Source organism: Nyctibius grandis, chromosome 19 (assembly GCF_013368605.1).
Source record: "Nyctibius grandis isolate bNycGra1 chromosome 19, bNycGra1.pri, whole genome shotgun sequence".
NCBI classification, from domain to species: domain Eukaryota; kingdom Metazoa; phylum Chordata; class Aves; order Nyctibiiformes; family Nyctibiidae; genus Nyctibius; species Nyctibius grandis.
In genome coordinates this window covers 2,117,012-2,129,716 of record NC_090676.1, presented here as the reverse complement: position 1 = coordinate 2,129,716, position 12,705 = coordinate 2,117,012, and the positions used below count along the sequence as shown (strand labels likewise).

Genomic DNA, 12,705 nt, shown 5'->3' with positions numbered 1-12,705 from the left:
CGGTCTGCTGTGCCCGGCGTCCCATCCTGAAGCACCCCAACAGCCAGGAGTTGGGTTCACCTCCTCGCTGCTGGCAGGGGCTGCCAGCCCAGCCCAGACAGAATCACAGAATCATTCAGGTTGGAAGAGCCCTCTGGGATCATCGAGTCCAACCATTGCCCTGACACCACCATGGCAACTAGACCAGGGCACTAAGTGCCATGTCCAGGCTTTTCTTAAACCCCTCCAGAGATGGTGACTCCACCACCTCCCTGGACAGCCCCTTCCAATGGCTAATGACCCTTGCTGAGAAGAAATGCTTCCTAATGTCCAACCTGACGGTGCTTGCCAGGGCCCTGGGGTTCCTCTTGCTGTTGGCATGAGAAGATGGCTGGGGTTTGTTTTGGGTTTCATGTATGCTTAATTGTGTTGGGTTTTTTTTGTTGTTGTTTCTCCAGATGCTTCCTGGCACCACAGTGCCTTTGAGAAAGGTTTTGCCTCTTAATGAACTGTTTCGGTTGGGTGCCCACGGGACATTTCAGACAAGGGGCGGTGGATGATGACAGCGCTGCGTGGGAAGAGAAGAGCAGAACAGTGGCACTAAAGCAGCTTCAGTTATTCTCCATTTCTCAGGGACTGCAGGAGAAAGTGGCACCGTGGCAGACTGCGGCTCTGTCACCATCAAAGGGGGCAGAGCCCATCCCCGGGAGGCTGACGAGGGCAGGAACGGTCCAGGGGCCGGGGGGCTCGTGGACAGTCAGTGCAGAGGGTTCAATCCAGGCAGAAGCACGGACGTCCTGGGACAGGGAGGAGGACGGGAGGTGTGAGAGGAGGCAGAGCATCGCGGGGGCTCATGGCTGCTGCTTCTGAGCGCTGTAGGAGTGGGTTGGACTGGCTGGTGGAGAGCAGGAGTGCAGGTCACAGGGCACCTGAAATGGCACAAGAAAGCAGAAAAACTCCAGGGAGGCAGCTGGAGGCAGGGCGAGCTGTGCCTGGCAGGGCTGGGGCACGCACGGCTGCAGCACGACAACAGCAACAGCCCTTCAAACCCACAGAAATGCCTTTCAAGGACCCTGTAGACCCTAAAGCACTCTTCAAGGATCTGAAATGATGGCAAGGAAAAGCCACCTCATGTGTCACACTGCAATTTATGTCAAATTTCTAAAAGAGGAATCACTGGCTGGAAAAATCTGTAAGGACCAACACACCAAACCAGACTGGAAAAGAGTGTGGCCAGCCTGCAGGCTTCCCCTTCTGCTTTCTGCTGAGATTATCAGCACAGACCAGCCTTTGCTTGCCCTATCCTGTAATCTAACTTCCAGAGGATGCTCCTTGTAGTACAGACTGCCTGGCACAACAACACTTCTGCATAACTCCTCTGCTCCTCTCCCCGGAGGAAGCATTTGCAACACATAGAAACCATTAAGCACCTCCTCCAGACTGGCAGGTGCCAGCGAGTTGTTCATCCTCTCTTTCAAGGCTGCAGGGATCTCCACGGAGAGCAGGCTAAGGGAGGTCAGTCTGTGCTCTCAGTGCCCCTAAACACCAGGGACCAGAGGTCTGGCAGCTTTCTGCCAGCACCCTGCCACGGCTGAGCAGCAGCAGGAGTCCCCAGGTGCTGACAGAGGCTTTAAACGTGCGCTTGAACATCCTCACTCCCTTGGCTCGAGCTGAGCAAACAGAGGACTGGTGCCTTCAGAAGAGAGGTGCACAATGACTCAGACGTTGAGGGGGAAATCACTGCCAATATGTAAGCAAATGATGGATTGCTCCATCTGCCCAGATGTCCTTGTTACCCTGAGGAGGAACCAGTCCATCTACTCCATCACTGAGCTCTGTGATATCTCTCCCCACAAAGGTCCTTTGGAGGCTGTTGGATTTGGGGTTATGGTATTAAGTGTTGTTAGAAGAAACCTACCCAGAGTCCTGGGAGAATAGGCCTGAGAGACCTCACCCAGTCCACCTCGTCCATCCTATACTTATGTCTTTCCCCATCTTTGCCAAACCAGTTCTTAAAAGACCTCCAGGAAAGGATACGCCACAACGTCCCCAGACAACCCATTCCAGTGAGTCACTAATCATTACTGGTAGAGATGAGTGTCTAACCTGCTGCATTTAAGCCTATTACCTCTTGTCCCATTCATCACCAGATTGCTCCATTCCTTTCTGCAACAGTCTCTTCTGTATGTGAAGACTACTGAGGTGTCCCACCACATGCTCAGCAGCACCACATTGACCTACTTCTTGGACCCCAGCCCAGAACAAACACACTGACCTTCTACGAAGAGGCAACATGGTCATCTCTTTCTCCATTTGTCTCCAGTCGTCTTCCCCTGCCCATGGGTGCTGGTGTTCCTGTGGTGCCACCTCAGCTGGCTCTCTAGTGCATTCACCTGGTGGGGATGAGAAAGCAGCAGCTCTAAGAGGAGTCCGCACCATTGCACAGATAATCTTTAACCTGTCCCAAATACAAGAAGAAAGTGCTGGCTCAAGTTACCTTCACTGAGGCTCAGACTTGTGTTTTACCCTATAGTTGTAGAGGTTTGAGCTCGCAGAGCTCAGCTTCATCTCTTCTCTCCCTACTCTACTTCTTCTGTACCTGCCACTAGTTCCCTCTGATCGGATGGTGGCTCTTGGCTCTGGAGGACACGGAAGTCGCAGAGGCTGCCTGTAGCTAAACCCTGCTCCTGGGGTGACTCCATGGAAGACAAACGCTGGGGTGCAAAGTTTTACCTGTTTCCGTAGGGAAGCAACTGTCTTCTCCAGTTCAGCCACAAGTGACTCAAGGTTCTCTCTGGAGGAAGTGCTTGGAGAAGGTGCCTCATTTCTGGGGTCAGGGATAAAAAGTGAAAAGGATTATGCAAACGTCAGCTTCCTGGATGAGAGAATCATTCTGCCTTCTCCAACATCAGCCTCCAAGTAAGCATCAAACAGAAGGGCCTGACTGCCAGATTCACCTGCCAAGAGACACCAACCAAAGAGCCACTCAGCCCAGATATATAAATATGAGAGTCAGGCTCTGCGCTAAAGTGTTGGAGGACTTTGACCGAGCTCAGCATCTGTCTACTGAAACACCCCTGACCTCCAGACCTCTGCAGAATGCCAATGTCAAAGGCCTGAATGGACTGAGTTATTAAAAACTTTACCCATGCTTCATAAAACGGAGGTAAATGAAGTGGTGATACTACACCTGGGGATGGCAGGCTCATGCTTGGCAGGGTTTTCCTCTGGGTAGCTGAAGCCAGGAGACCTCTTGCTTCGGAACCGCTGAGAAAGAGCCCTGAATTGCCCACGTGTCTGGCAGTCTTGGGAAGGAAGGGAAAGTCTGCAGTGAGCACTTGTGTTTAAAGCAGAGCCGAGTGGATTGCAGGCAGCACAAGGCAGCGCTGCCCTCCTTCACCATCCACCCTTGACACATCTCCTATGCTGGAGGGGAAGAGGCAACAAAGGGGTGTAACGGGGCATGCAGCATGCATGGATTCCCATGTCTCAGCTGGACATTCATACCCACGATATAGCACAAAGGGACCATGGCAGGATCTGTGGTTTAATGGCAGAGTTCTACAGACTCCCAAATGAATCCATGAGGTGACACACGGTGGGGATCACCATGCCTACGTCCTGTTTCAGTCTCTCCCTCAGGCATGAGCTATTGGCTGCTGCCAGAGACAGAAGCCCTCAGCTAGGTGGACCTTCAGCCAGATTCAATGAAGCTAACAGGCTTCCTAGAGAGGTGGTCGATGCCCCAAGCCTGTCAGTGTTTAAGATGCATTTGGACAATGCCCTTAATAATTTGCTTTGATTTTTGGTCAGCCCTGAAGTGGTCAGGCAGTTGGACTAGATGATTGCTGTAGGTCCCTTCCAACTGAAATATTCTATTCTATTCTTCTATTCTATTCTATTCTTCTATTCTATTCTATTCTTCTATTCTATTCTATTCTTCTATTCTATTCTATTCTTCTATTCTATTCTATTCTTCTATTCTATTCTATTCTTCTATTCTATTCTAGTCTAGTCTATTATTCTATTCTATTCTATTCTATTCTATTCTATTCTATTCTATTCTATTCTATTCTATTCTATTCTATTCTATTCTATTCTATTCTCCTCTTTGCATCCATCTGCTGACATGGTTCTCATGCTGTAGCATGATACCAGCTCCTGGCATTTCATGTAAGATGACGGCATGTGACAAATGCCACCCAGAGCCATCCCCACGTCAGTGGGTGCTAGAGCAGCCTCCTTCCTTACCCTCACAACAGTCCTGCCACAAGCGGAGGTCCACTGCAGGAATCTCTTCACAGCTGACCATACCCTGGGGGTACGATGCCACCCGGAAGACATCTCTCTGGAGCTGCTGGATGTGGTCACTGTTGTCACAGATGACACGAGCAAGGGATGTCTGTCTGATCTGAGTCAGCTGTGCTGGCATGAAGACTCCAGGATTCTCATACCAAAATCTGCAGTGGGTTGTAATCACAGCATGACTCGGGAGTAGGAGAAAAGGATGGGGAGTGAGGCTGGGAGAGGGAGAAGAGTTGCCCCACATCTGTGTGGCAGCACCCACACCCCTCAAAAGGAGCTTTTATTCTGGTGTCAGGCGGCTGTGAACACTGATTACCCCTTTCTGAACCCATGAACCCCCGTGAGCTACTGGCCAGAGCTACAGGGTGCCACCACCTGCAGCTGCAGCCCCTTGCAAGGGAATCCCAAGGCTCGGACAGCTCTGCTGTAGCAGGTTGGGACATGAGTGAACAATGCTCCTGCCCTAAGTGCATCACCAGGCAAAGATGTGCCTCATTTACACAAGCAGCAAATAGGAATTAGAAGGAAGCTCCCACGGACATTTTCTAGCGTTTTCAGAAGACATTGGGCACGTGCTCAATGGTGCCCAGCATCCTGCAGTGAAATGAGAATCATTAAATCAGGAAAGGACACACTGACAGTAACTGTGGCAAGTCAGAGGAGACCCTTCCTCATATCGTAAGACAAGATATAATCAAAAATTACAGGTTTTGTTCCTCCCCATAGGGAGCAAATGCCCCAAAGAGAATACCAATGACTTTGGGTTGACTCCGATGATATTACCTGTCTCCATCCCTCAGCCTTCTGAACTGTGTTGTTAACAGGCACATCAGTGTTGGTCCAACTCTGGTACCAGGGACAAGATCCTCCACCATCAGTGCTGGAAACAGGTCAATATTTTTGGTAGTTCCATATAAACTGCAGGATAACAGATATTAAAAAAAAGTTAAGAGACCATCAAAGACTGCAGATAATAAAAATCTGATTTCATCATAGGAATTTGTATGCAAGGAACTCATCTGGACATTATTTATAATGGTCTTATCTAAAAGACAATGGGATGAAGGCCTGCTTTGGGAAGAGGCAGCCAGTGCAGATAGGATGCAGTTTAGTCTCACTGGAAAATAGCTCCAAGGCTCAACCTGCTCCCAAACTACACCACAGTAGGGCCTGATGACATCCCACCCAGAACCAGACTGATCACTTGGAGAGAGCTCGTTTGTCTTACCCCGTTCTTAAACCACAGCTATTACCCTATCTTAACATCTGTGGGTAGCAATATCTGGGGAGGTTATTTGATGGGTGTCCTGGGAGGAGCAGAAACTTTTCACTGCCTGATCTCCAGTGATTTTCCAGGTCCAGGCTGCAGTACCTCCTGAGCTTTTCCCTGATCTCCAAGTTCTTTATCTCATTTCTGAGGTCCTCGAACTCCTGTGCAGACGAGAGGTTGCAGAAGACCCTGAAGTCGTTGTAAGGTGGGATGCCATGGTCTCGCCCTCTCTGGATGTTGATAGCGGCCAAATCCAGTGAGACAGAGTGTGCCATGGAGAAGAGTTTCTCCGTCAGCTCCATGTTGAGGAGTTCGGAGGGGACCCGCATTTTCCCAGGAACCCCAAAGAGCCCGCGGAGGAGGGGGTCGATCCCACCCTCCTGTGTGATCCTGAAAGGGGAGAAGAAGGCCTTATGCAGGGGGATGTGGCCTTGGCGGATGGGCTGGAAGGTTTCGTTCAGCCGGTACAGGATAGGGTTGATCAAGGTGTGCCCGAAGCGGAAGGCAGCAGTGGCAAAGGCGTTGAGAATCCCTGCGTTGATGTTGGGGTTGTAGCCTTTGTACTCACCCAGCATCTTCATCCCAGCTTCCCCGAGGACCTTGGGGAGCCACTGGGCATAGGTGATATGCTGCATCTGGGCACCCACAATCTTCCGTGCTTCGTGATACAGGAGGTCTCCATCCCAGTGGGGATTGAGGGCCGACAGCTCCGTGGCGACGCGGTTGTGCTCCCTGAACCAAAGCGTGTGCATGGCTGTGAGACCCAGCTGCTCATTGGCACGGTGGTCTCCTGCCAGGAAGCACGGCACGGGGCTCTCGTTCTCGTCTCTCATGCACTCAGTGGGTGGCCCCACAGCAAAGGGAAGGAGATGCTTCCCTGAGCTGGGCACAACTCGCCCTTGCTTCAGCAGCCCATTTTGGCTGCTCAGCTCCCGCAGCTCCCGCGATTCCTGCTCTGTGCTGCCGTAAACATTAGAGGCATCGATGTAAGACGTCAAGTGGTTGATCTGCTCCCTGGCGTAGACAGAGTTCATCAGCAGGGAGGTCATCCCGCTGCCGCACACGGGGCTCGAGCGGACGAAGAACATGCAGCGCCCGTTCCTCGCACGGGGGTCGTTGGCAGGGACCATGACGGAGAAGCAAGGCGGGTCGTTGCTGCACACCTCGCTGCAGGGTGCCCCATCTGAGAAGCGGGACATGCTAATGGCTGCCACCGTCTGGTCCATGTCGTGGTCCAGAAACTGGCCCCACTGCATGAGCATGTGCGTGAACTGGTCATCAGGGGTGATGGTCTCAGTCCCGACCATGGCGGTGGACACGAGGCGAGGCAGAGGAAGGGGCAGGTCCCTGGCATCTTCTGCCAAGGAAAACCCCCGGGGGAGGTTAAATCCATTCTGGTAGGCGGGTTTGAGGAGCCTCTGGAAGGCTGTGAGTGATGCACCCCACATTGGGTGCTGGAGGTTGTTGCAAGACCCATCGTGGGTCCTGTACTTCTTGTGGAAGCAGATATCCGAGCAGTTCGGCGTGCGGCGGTGGGCAGAGCAGCCTGACAGGTTGGCAATCATGTTGAGGTAGTGAGGGGACACCAAGTCATTGTACCGATAGCCTGTGAAGGTAAAGCAAAGCACCAGGTCAGACCACGGCCGCTGTAGCCATCGGGTTCCTACCATCCTGTGTAAGGGCTCTGTGTGAAACCGCTGCTGGGGTTGCCAGGGTGGGTATGGGCATGACCAGGAAGGCATGGGCATGACCAGGAAGCCCAGGTCTCTGATCGTGGTGTTGCTATGTAATATATGGAAGGTTAAACGAAGCACAGGATCATATCAGGCCCACAGAGAAGAAAAGAAGGGGAAAAGAGTTTAGTATAAACTGCGTGGAGGTAGAAACCAGAAATCTTGTGACTGGCAGACCAAACTATGGGGGTGGTCTTGGTCTCCATCCTGGGTTTATTTTACATCTCTCTGAGTTATTACTGCGACCTTGAGCACCACCGACCATCCAAACCCTACGTGACGAGCAGCAGGGAAGCTGTGGGTGACTGCCAGGGCACTACGCCGTGCGAAAGCGCTGAATAATGCTGCTCTGTGCGGATGCTGACGGGGCAACGAGGAGGAGAGGCTGGCAGTCCGACCAGCCCAGACGAGACCTGCAGCCTGGGGAGAGACTCCTCGCAGCCTGGAATACATCCAGGCAGGAAGAAGTACTTATGGGCCCCAAACGTACCTGCCTGCTCCATGGTAACTCACACGTATAGGTAGAAACATGCTGTGTGCAGGAATGTCTGTTGTACATAAAGGAAGTCCCAGCTAGCAAGTTTTGGAGTCCAGCTGCTGGATGCTTGGACCTCACCAGGTATTTTTGGTGTTGCATTGCTTTGGTGCTTGCTATCCTGCCTCGATAAAAGGAATCTGAGTGGCTGGAAGCCACCTGAGTTTGTAGCTAAGAGGTCAAAGCAGCAGAGAGACAGAGGAGTGACATCCCCCTTCCTGTTACAGCACCCAAATACACCAGTTTTCAGTATTTTTCTCGTTGCCACTTGGAGAGCAAGAAATGTTCTTTGTCCATGACACTGAGGGGTCAAAACTCAGATCCACAAAGGTACTCCTTTGTGAGTTAGATGGCTAAGTATTCTTAAAGATTAGGGCTTTCATAACCAGTCAAGAAACCTTTACCAAAGCAGGGAACTGAACCGCTTTCCTGAGTACCGGGCTGGTATGGTGACCACAAGACCAGCCCTGCGGCTGTTATGAAAACCATGAGATGTAAGAGAGCACTGCAACCCAGACACACAGTTCTTGACATATCAAAATTAGCACTTTTTAAACTTTCTGGATATCTACACATTGTTGTTTTAATTTAATCCTACACACAAAGTTAAGAAGGGAAAGAAAAAATTCTCTCCTACCTGTGACGTTCATATCCACGATTAGACCTTGTTGCACGTGTTCCTGAATCAGCTGCAAGGTCCTTTCAAAGATCTCACCTGCCCGGGCTGTTTCAAGGGTGTAGGGGTCCCGGGGGTAACGGAAGAGAGCCAGCAAGTCATTGGGCGTCTTGGGGCGTCTGTTTCCAGGAGTTAGAAGTGACACAGGGACGTTAAAATAAACAGACTCTGTTCAGAGCGATGAGACTCTGCAGGCAAGAGGAGTCAGGCTCTGGTGCTTGACCCTCAAAACTGGTGTTTAAGGATGCTGTGGCTTGCCTGCGTACTGCAGATGATTAAAGAAAGGATATTTTTCCCCAACAAAATACACATACTTAATTTCCTCAGCATCTCTGTTTTTTTTTCTGCTATAGTAATTTATTTTTCACTTTTCAACAGCTGAAACCCAGATGTTTTGGGCTTAATACAAACTATCTTTTCAATAAAAACATACATTGGGGTGGAAGAGGAAGGAATTACCATTCACTCAGGAAGTCATTTTTCATTGAGGAAATGGTTAGAATTATTGTATTATTATTTCTGTTCACCCGACACAGTTGCATTTATAAAATGACTATGCTGATGATTTTTTTTTTCTATGCACTGTCTCTGGAGCCAACTCCAGCTCACAAAATATACGTTGCAGATATAAGGGACAGAAGAGGTGATATTCCTGTATCAGATTTTGCCAGAATCCCAAAGGCCTGTTATGAAGCTCTGTCACATCCTTATATCTACATGGTGCATCCTCAACCTCCAACACCCAAAACAACACCGCAGCTTTCATTTGCGGGTTGTCAACAATAAAATGAGATTTGAGAAAGCTTCATTCATTGTCTTTTTTATCTCTTTTCTGCCTCAAGTCTCAGCTCGTGGCATTTCATGCACTTACTTGCTAAACAGCTCAGTGCGAGTTGAGTTGATGGCGTGGTCCACGCTGCTGATGGCTTCCCGGAGCGACGTGGCTACAAACGTGTCACCGCTCCGACCGACATCCGTGGCTTTCCAAAGCAGAAAGAAAGAAAAAAATATCCTAAACTCACTTTGATATTAATTTGTCTTCCAAGAAAATCTGCGTATCAGTACAAGCCTCGTAGTAGCTTCATCGCAGGTTGAACTGCGTTTCCATTTGCAACATAAACACCATTAAACTTCTTTTTTTTTAAAAAAAACCCAGATTTTCTGAAGCAGAAATGAGCTGCCTGAAAAAGGTGACTTTTTCAGGAGATGGCTGTGGGACACACATTATTCAGAGTTTGCTCCTGTACAGCTTTGCAAATAAATGCCTGTTTTGGCTGGTGGTTAAACTGGAAAAATAAAATGTAAAAATCACAGTGGATTAACCCAAAATAATGTATTTACTTCCCACAAAGGAAACTTCTGAAAGTTATGACATTCAATTGAACATATTGCTCATATATTAATTTTCCATTTGTGGAACACTTCTAATTCAGTTCAAATTTAGTGTTAACACATCAGATACATCATTTTAAATGAAAAAAAGAAAGCTATTGTTTTGATACCTTCAGAAGTAAACACATGAACCCTTTAAAATTACTACAGAATGCAATTTTTAAGCCAGGGCCTTTGTCACAGCAGAACAAACCAGTTCCCATTTGGCTACCAGCGTATGCGATAGCCAACTGGAAAATGAGGTACCAGTCAAGAATAAATCACAGAAATTACCTTAGGAATAATTTCAAACAACAAAGAAATTTCAGATTATTCTCAGCTCCTTGCATACAGTCCCTGTGTAGGAGATGATACCAAGTTCATCTAATAAGTTACTCACTATTCGTGCTGGTTACTCCTGCGTGCTTGAGCAATAGCCCTCTACTTAAATTTTTAACCTTCGTGCTTCCCTTTGATTTTTGTCCCTTGTCACTTCTTCCTCACCCTCTAAGAAGTACAATTTCCACTCTTGACCTCTGGTTTGACTAGCAGAGGAGCGCTGCTCCTCTTTATTCATCACAGCTTCCCTAACGCACCGAGCAGTAGCTTGAACACGAGCGACTTATTTCCCATCCCCACGGGACCGAGCGAACATTTAAGCCCCTGTATTTGCAGCGACAATGTTGTTCTCCTCCCTCCCCTGGCGTGCGAGGTTACGGTCAGACGATGACTTGTGAGCGTGCTGGCACATTATAATAAGTTTCTGCCTCCCAGCAGAGGCAGTAAACACCTGCACGCCGACAGCTCGGCTTGCAGGAGGCGGTTTCAGACACCACCTTTGGCTTTGCAGGGAGCAACTGCGGCTCAGCTGAGAAAACAGCGAGGAGCAGCCGGGAGGTGCGTGGGCTTACACACCGGAGCGACCCCGACCACTCCTGCGAAGGACCTGTCTGGGGAGAAGCTAAAGAAATAACAGAGTTATCTGGTCAAAGTTATAGCCCCTCCTTACACGAGAGCGAGAGAAGGCTCCAGAGGACCACAGGAGATGCCCTACCAGTGATGGTGAGCTGCATCGCGCTGGAGGTGAAGCCAAAGGGGTTTCTTGCTATGCACTCGTATCTGCCCTGGTCGGCCACGCCGAGGTCTTGAATGGAAAGGGTCCCGTCTTGGCTTACGTGGAACTTGCCGCTCTCTGTGATCTGGATACCCTCCTGTTGCACCATCAAAAGACAGAAAACGTGTCAGGGTATGGAAAGCTTTCCATCATCCCAGCCTTCAGCCTACTCAGCAAACCCGCAGACGGCTGCGATGAACCAATGTGGCCACCAGATGTGAGCATTGCTCTTCCAGAGAGACCAGCAGGCCACCCAAGGACACCTGCTCCTGCCTGGACCCACTGCCAGAAGGTCCTTGCTCAGCTCCTTCACCCTGGTCCACCTCCAGGCACTCACTGCAGGGCATGGATACCCCACACATTTCTCTGCACTTCTTACAGATGGGCTGGCTGGAGCGAGTGCTGTGCCCTGATGCTGGCACAGAAGCTTCACGGCATGTGAATAAGTCTAAAAGTCTTCAGTTTTGGGACAACCTGAAACTGATGGGCTTTTGCTGGCCTTGAACTGTAGATATCAGCTTTTGCTGGCTCTGGGCAGCGTTGCTGATTGCAGCAGCTCATTCAAACCCCACCTCTCAACCTGGCGAGTGGCTTCAGGTTTTACTTTTTTATTCTCCTATTTCTTAACATCTTTCTGCTGCCCTGCCCCAATCTAATGCTCACTCTGCTGCCCTCCCAGATGCTTTTCTTCTGCTCCCACTGTTGGCTGGAGCCCAAGGCAAGCTGCAAGGTCACCTCCCACGAGACCTCTGCAGGGTAACCGAGGCTCAAGCGTTTTCCCCTCTAATTTGCTCTGTGCCTGACTGTGCTCAAAGGCAGGTCACAGTGAAGGTCACAGGTGTTGTACTATGGCACAGCAGGAAAAAGTCTAAAGAGCTTCATCTAATGAATCCCTGAAAAGAGCAGCGAGGCTGGAGCGTGATTGTGAGGGATCGTGGCTTTGCCCCATCAAAGCTGAAGCCAACCAGCATCATCCAGTTCCACCAGTGGGAATCCTGGAAATAAGGACAAACTACTTAGAAAAAAAACATTTTCAGTTTTGTCCAGGAATAGTCAATAACATCCTGGAAGGCTACTGGGTTCAAGGTACTCCTTTAGAAGGAAGAACAAGAGAAAACAGGGATGTATGTTGCAAGGCTTCAAGCCTGAGAAAAAACAACAGTCTTTTAGACCATTAAAAATCCCAGATCAGTGGAAATGTTGGTCCCTAAATTTTCATCAAACACAATTTCTTCCATGTGTATTGCACAAACTGATTTAACTAGTTGAGCTGGGAGAGGTGTTTAAGGAGAGAGTTGTCTAAAGCTCCCACAGAGGAGCCATCCTGCTTCCCAGTGACCATCGAGTACACGGTATTGTCTCTTACTTTGACCCAGGTTATGGTGGGCCGTGGATCTCCTTGGGCGGCGCACGTAATGGCAACGTCCTGGCCTGTCTCTGCCACCACGTCTTGGGGGGGATGAAGGAACACGGGTATCACTGTGCAACACGGGGGAGAAAAGTCACGAGTGCAAGAAATGCATCAAGGAAAACAGAGAAACCTGCGTGCAGAACATCTCAGCGTGGGCAAACCAGAGCTGCTGGGCTCCTTCTGCTGTGGCAAGGGCTCTGCAGAGGGCTGTCAGCTCACCCCTGCTCTCTGTCTCTCTACCAAGTCCTCCGGAATTCACAGTCCTTATTTTCTGCTCCTGTGTGTCTCTACTTGGCGCCATTACACAGGAA

The 12,705-nt window shown here is 49.8% G+C and overlaps 1 protein-coding gene across 1 annotated transcript in view; it reads right to left on the bottom strand.

Moving 5' to 3' along the window:
• Positions 1–256: 256 nt before the first annotated feature.
• Positions 257–12,705, bottom strand: part of LOC137672252 (peroxidasin homolog) — a 41,090-nt gene continuing 28,641 nt past the window's right edge. Inside the window, exons 13-23 of the mRNA XM_068416357.1 lie at positions 12,350–12,462; positions 10,924–11,080; positions 9,370–9,478; positions 8,460–8,617; positions 5,657–7,160; positions 5,068–5,202; positions 4,231–4,439; positions 3,170–3,284; positions 2,713–2,806; positions 2,255–2,372; positions 257–908 (exon numbers count right to left, since the gene is read on the bottom strand). Coding sequence (XP_068272458.1) covers positions 2,277–2,372; positions 2,713–2,806; positions 3,170–3,284; positions 4,231–4,439; positions 5,068–5,202; positions 5,657–7,160; positions 8,460–8,617; positions 9,370–9,478; positions 10,924–11,080; positions 12,350–12,462 — 2,690 coding nt within the window. The 3' untranslated portion in view covers positions 257–908; positions 2,255–2,276. The remainder of the gene's footprint in view (positions 909–2,254; positions 2,373–2,712; positions 2,807–3,169; positions 3,285–4,230; positions 4,440–5,067; positions 5,203–5,656; positions 7,161–8,459; positions 8,618–9,369; positions 9,479–10,923; positions 11,081–12,349; positions 12,463–12,705) is intronic.